Source organism: Gobio gobio (assembly GCF_949357685.1).
Source record: "Gobio gobio genome assembly, chromosome: 6".
NCBI classification, from domain to species: Eukaryota; Metazoa; Chordata; class Actinopteri; order Cypriniformes; family Gobionidae; genus Gobio; species Gobio gobio.
The window spans coordinates 56,124,718-56,130,934 of NC_137102.1; the positions used below are offsets into that span (position 1 = coordinate 56,124,718).

Genomic DNA, 6,217 nt, shown 5'->3' on the forward strand with positions numbered 1-6,217 from the left:
ACCTCGTTATGAATCAGAAAAACGTTGTGACAGTGTCCGAAATAAAACAAGGATATGAGATGCCTTTGAAAGATGGAGACGGCTGAAAACGGAGAATAATTTGAAGACTGATGCCAACGTTGCTAATTTTCTCCTGGACAGGTAAGGTTCATCTATGTTTGGCTAACTTGTACTTAATGTAAATGGACATTTCAAATATTCATGACAGTCGAACAAAGATATGCATGTTCGTGCAAAGTAACGTTAGGTTAGCGCAGATGGAGGAGGTGGGTCATTGAATTGAAAAGGTAACGTTAAGGAATTGTTTGGTAAATAAAAACAGCGAGTCATCATTGCTAACATTAGTAATGCATTATCGGAGCCCGTTTCTCCGTCATTATGCTGGGACGCTGAGGAAAAGAACATTAGCACGCCTATTAGCACTGTGTAAACGTATTTGTAGCCTAACGTTACCTCAGTAAAAATTATTCCTCATTCATTCTTCGCATATATAGTGGACAAAACATGCTGCAAGTTGACCTGTATGACCATTGCTAATGTTATTTAGCTTTGCTGTAATTTTACTATAGTATTTTTTCATGTGGGAATGTACGGTCACATACGAGCGTTCATATTTACGATTATATTTGGCTAATCGCCATTAGTACATTTTTGCGATTCATAATTACTTCACAAAACATCGCTCTTGAAGCATAAACATAATTAACAGAAAGAAAAAAAACGTACTGTGTACGACTCGTCACTTGCCATTGAAAGCTCCGTGTAGCAGCCTACGTTCCTGCTGGATCCTGCAGCCTATCTGGCAACCTCGAGTCAGGGGGAGAGGGGATACACCGCTCTACAGTCATTTGAAAGTGATTGCAGTACCAGTTTTGGCCACAGTCCTACATACAGCTCCTTTAAGAATTCATCAGCGGCAGTAAGACATGTCTTTAAAGTGGTCAGTTTTCGCTGTTGATGTATTAATCTGTTATTTTAAGACACAAGAGCCTCATCAACAACAACAAAAAAATCCCTAAGGAAATGCTGTCATACTTGATCAATAATAACTGTCATAATTTGATCAAACTGGAATTCTCTATGAACTGACATTATTTATATTAATATTTATTAAATGTATTTGGAAATATACATTTGGACACTTTATTTTAGTGTCCTTGTTACATGTTACATGTACTTCCAATAGTAATAACAGTAAATTATGCATAATTACATGCAACTAACCGTCAACCAAATCCATCCTTAAACCCCTTAATTAATATTACTCAGTACTTGAATATTCTGTAACAATGACACCTTAAAAGTGCAACAAATAATATCTACATTTGAGAATTAAATTATGTATATACTTTTAAAATACTAAATTAATTGTAAAGTAATTTTTAGAAGGGTCTTGTATTCAAAAATAGAAAAGAATTTGATTGGCATTAGGGGGCCATTTACAGAACTGTTTTCAACTAAAAAACCTTTTTGCCATTCATTTACAAGACGACAGCGTTTTGGGTTTTTTAAAGTGCAATTTTTTGAAAACAATATCATTATAGTCTGTGTAAACTACAAAAATGCTAATTAGTTAAAACGATGATTCAGGTGTACATTAGTACATTCACTGTAAAAAATGATCGTGATTTTAACAGTAAAAGTTTGTAAAAATGCAACGATGCATATCTGTAATCAATCTAACCGTTCATTTAATGTAATTTTACCGTAAAACACTGCTAAATTTACAGTTTTTGGAAGTGAATAGAACAAGTCATTAGCGGTCTCATTTCATCTCAAAGGCTGCGTCCTCCGGAGGACTAGCCTAGAAATCTAGACGCACCCTAGCGGCAGCAAATGTAATTTGCAGTCAGGGTCGTCCACCAACTCTCCGTTGGCTTGCGAGCTGGAAAAACCAAACTCTGGTAAGGCCAATCACATCGTGTATAGAGTCGGTGGGCGGGTTAACATAATGACGGCAGAGTTGCAGCGGTTCCGCGTGATACTTGAAAACAAAGAAGCTGGTGAACAGCGGTCTTTCGAATCGGCTTTGGTCGCGACTCTGGAAGACTTGGAGTTGAGCTTTTCTTCGAGAAAAGAACGGCACTGAAGTCATTCTTAAGAAAGGAAGATGTGTTCGGAGGTTTGCCAACCGGATACGGTGAAAGTTTAATCCATCAACTAGCTCCGCTTCACCTTCTTCATTGCTCTGGTTGGTTGTAGCGCTATCCTATTGCGTGCAGAGGGAATCTGAAAGACAAGCGTTTATCCCGCCCCTCGGATTGAGCCCTGCCAATGGTGAGTTCCCAGACCCAACATCTTGATGTGGGTCTGGCTAGTCAGGCTACCGGAGGACACATCCTGTCAAGCGTCCTCAATCAGAATTAAACAAGATGTCCTACGTGGGACACAGAGGCGGAAAGGAAAAAGGAAGTATCACGTTGCTATGCCAACACGTTCACAGTGTCGTTGCGCCCTCACACCAGTTAAATGAATGAAAATTATTGATAACTTGAAAATGACTATGAAATGTTTCTTGCCTTGACAGCAAAGTACTGTTCAAAAGGTTTCAAAATCACTAAACACCCCACAACTATCTATTTGAGGTAATACAGCTTAAAAAACAAGCTTGAAACAACTTAAATTTAAACACCACATCTTAGCTTGCATGTACATCTGCCGACGCAAAGAATTGTGGGTTATCTGCAGCAGCGAAGGATACACCTCATGCACCCTCCGAATTCCTGTGAAAGAAGGGGCGCATTTGAAGGTCGCATTCGAAGTGTCCTGCTTACTTTCAGACAGCCTTGATGACGCATGCAGCCTTCGAATGCCACCTCTGGAGGACGCAGCCTTCGAAATGAGACACAGCTATTGTGTAATTTTTTTTTAATTGACATTCCCAGAATTCCCTGCATGACACTTCACATTTGATGTATTTTTTGTTGAAATAACTATGTTTCAAATCAGTTATGTGCATTAGGGTTATATGTTACATCTAATGTTGTTAAATGTTTATTTCATTCATGTAGAACCATGAGGGTGTTTTGTGTTTGTGAGAATGACACTGTGTACCTTCTATATTTTAGTATTGTTCTTCTCAGCTGTTTGTGATGAACTTTGATTCATCATGTGACTCATTACCACGGTGTTTGGTGGTTGTCAGTATATTACAAAGGTACAAAACAGATATTAATATTTCAATAGGTTGGTAAATTAACATTATATCAGTTAATAAAATACTGCAAATTTAACTTTAATCTGTAGAACCTAAAATGTCACTGCCGTATTTTTTTTACAGCAAATTCCTGGCAACCACAGCTGCCAATTGTTTACCATAAATTTAACAGATTTTTTTTCTTTTTTACAGTGTTGTTGTCGTGTAAACACACCCTTGGATTCCTTTAGGGTTGAAGATGTTGTAGTTTGTCACTTCATGAAACTATAAGGCAGAGACTTAACATGCTTCAAAATAAAATATGAAATACCGGACTCAGGAATCGTTTCACAGACACCGCTCAGGCTCAAATTGCAATCGGTTCAAGTGTCAGAACGTCCCGTTCGCTTCCTCACAGACATCTCAAGTTTGCTGAAAATGGAAATGTTCTCCTGAACTCTCTGAATTAGCAAAAAGGCCTCAATTAAAGAAACCTCCAAATGGTTTTCATTTAGCGTCCTCGCGTTTGTGTGTTCACATATGCCTGTGTGCACGGGGGAAAAGGCAATTAGGCTTGAGTGCAAACAAAATAATGACTGGGGACTCATTAACACAAGCTGCCCACTGTGTGCACAGGAACAATTCATGGAAACGACACAATTAAGCCTCTACAGGGAGGGAACCAGGCAACTGGTGTGCAAACAAGCATCTCCGACCCTACCTGATCCAGAACGCATTCAGAAATGCTTTCATTTAGACATGCTACCCGGAAACCTGACATCTGAATCAAGAGATAAACGCCAAAACTGTGAAAGAAAACTAACAAACACATTAAAGGGATAGTTCACACAAACATTAAAATTAGCCCATGATTTACTCACCCTCAAGCCATCCTAGATGTATATGACTTTCTTCTTTCAGACCAACACAATGTTCAAAACTGCGAGAGGCGTTACATGTTACAAGTTTTAAATATGGATATTTTTTCTTACACAAACGCATCGATTCGCTTCAGAAGGCCTTTATTAACCCCTCGGAGCCGTGTGGAGCAGTTACATGATGGATAGATGCACTTTTATGGACTTCAAAAACAGAGCAACTATTACTGCTATTATAAAGCTTGGATTAGCCAGGACATTTTTAATATAACTCCGATTATATTCGTCTGAAATAAGAAAGTCATATACACCTAGGATGACTTGAGGGCGAGTAAATCATGGGCTAATTTTCATTTTTGGGTGAACTAACCCTTTAAGAAGACATTTCATCCATTTAGCACGGCGAAATACACAAAGACGTCTTATAAAATGTCTCTGGTAATCCAAATTAAGGTGAAAAATCTTGAAAAGATTCATATTTTCCACTGGAATGAGAAAATGCTTTCAGAGACTCATTTTGACAATGCTATCAAAACAATATGCTTTATGTACGTCTTTCAATAGTAATGTTCATAAACAATGTGCATGCACTTCTATTAAGACGATCCAGCTTTCAGAGGAGAAAGGATACAGACAACACTAGTGAGGACTAGACAATGAGAAGCTGACCATGTCTTTAAAACTCACAAAAAAAAGCACTTTTTTTGTTGCATTAGATGCACAAACTAAGTGGACTTAGTAGAAGAGCTTTAAAATGACTTGTACATCATTATTATCTGAATTATTATAATCCGAATGTACTATGGTTTTGCCATCTGATACCAGTACTGTACCACAGTACTAACAAAGTACATTTTCTGTTACATTTTCATACACAAAACATGGTATTGCCATTGTACATGTCAAAAAACATGAATCTTTGTGCATGTGTAGCATGGTATTATCATGGTGCATGCCCAAAACATGGTGTAATCAGGGTTTATGTTCACAAAACATTATAGTACCCTATACACACAAATAAAACGGTACTTTCTGTGTCATTAATATGGAAGTGAAACAATATTCATAACACCTGCTGTGTGACAATCAGCATGAATGAAAGAGAAATGAGACACTTACCGAGTGCCTGGCTTGTGGAAACATCATATCAGCCTGTTTTTGTGCTTTATTCTCTCTCTCTCTGTAGATGATAATGAGAAGGCTTCGGATGGATGTACTCTTTGTTAGGTCTTGATTTGGTCTAAACTGATCAATTTGAAGGTAGAAAGGTCTTTAGTGAACAGATTTCCTGGCTATGCTCTCCAGTTTTCCTGGGTTTTGTTTTGTTCAGCTCTGCTAAACCTCTCTCAACTTCAGACGGCTTGGCCTTTAGAATAACAAAAACAACAGATCTATCTTTACTAAAGTGTGTGACATCGCGGTTTCACATACGAGAAATTAATCTTCTTTTGGAATAGGCCAATCTCAGCGATTAATCCACTGCCAAGCTGATCATACTTGCCCAATTTCCAGCTACAAGCTACCTGGCTAAAGCTAATAGACGCGTTTATATTGCGGAAAGTGAGCAGAACGCGTTTGAAAACGAGAACAAAGCGTCTAAAACGAGTCGTGTGAACACTAGTCGTGCGTTTGTCTGTCTATAGGCGGTGAATTAGCAGCCTGTGCTCGAAAAATCATGCCTCTTCCGCCGCTTCTGGACTCGTATGGACGGACTCGTGATGCAAGACGCCACATTACAGATTCTACTACGGGGAAGGCTTTCCTCATGAATATTAATTGCGCCGTGCTCACGTTGCCTGGTAACCTTCCGGGAGCGTATGCGTACATCACCTAATTAATATTCAATGAGCGGTCTGGCTTGCGCCTGTGTATATTTAGATACAAAATATTAATCTGTTTAGATATAACCTTCCACTTTTGCGAACGTTTTTACACAGTGACACCTACTTAACACCTCAAAATGAATTCGTGGTGTTTTACAGTGACTGCATATGTAAAAAATTGTCCTTCAAATAAACGATTAATATTTAGGTGTACTTAGAAGATTTTGAGAATCTACTTGTATTCATTATTTGAAGCTTGTATCTACAGCCAATTTTATAACGAGGCCTGTTTGGTACTTAAAAGGTAACATAAATATAAGCGTTCGCTTTGCAGCCAATCAGACGGGCCTACCGGGTGAACGTCATGTTGCGTCATTAAT

The 6,217-nt window shown here is 38.4% G+C and overlaps 1 protein-coding gene across 2 annotated transcripts in view; it reads right to left on the reverse strand.

Annotated features, from left to right (window-relative positions):
* chico overlaps window positions 1–5,763 on the reverse strand; it is a 32,919-nt gene extending 27,156 nt beyond the window's left edge. For both annotated transcript variants that reach the window (XM_079820320.1, XM_079820319.1), the window contains exon 1: window positions 5,134–5,763. In XM_079820320.1, coding sequence (XP_079676446.1) covers window positions 5,134–5,160 — 27 coding nt within the window. In that variant the 5' untranslated portion in view covers window positions 5,161–5,763. The remainder of the gene's footprint in view (window positions 1–5,133) is intronic.
* Between the last annotated feature and the right edge of the window lie 454 nt (window positions 5,764–6,217).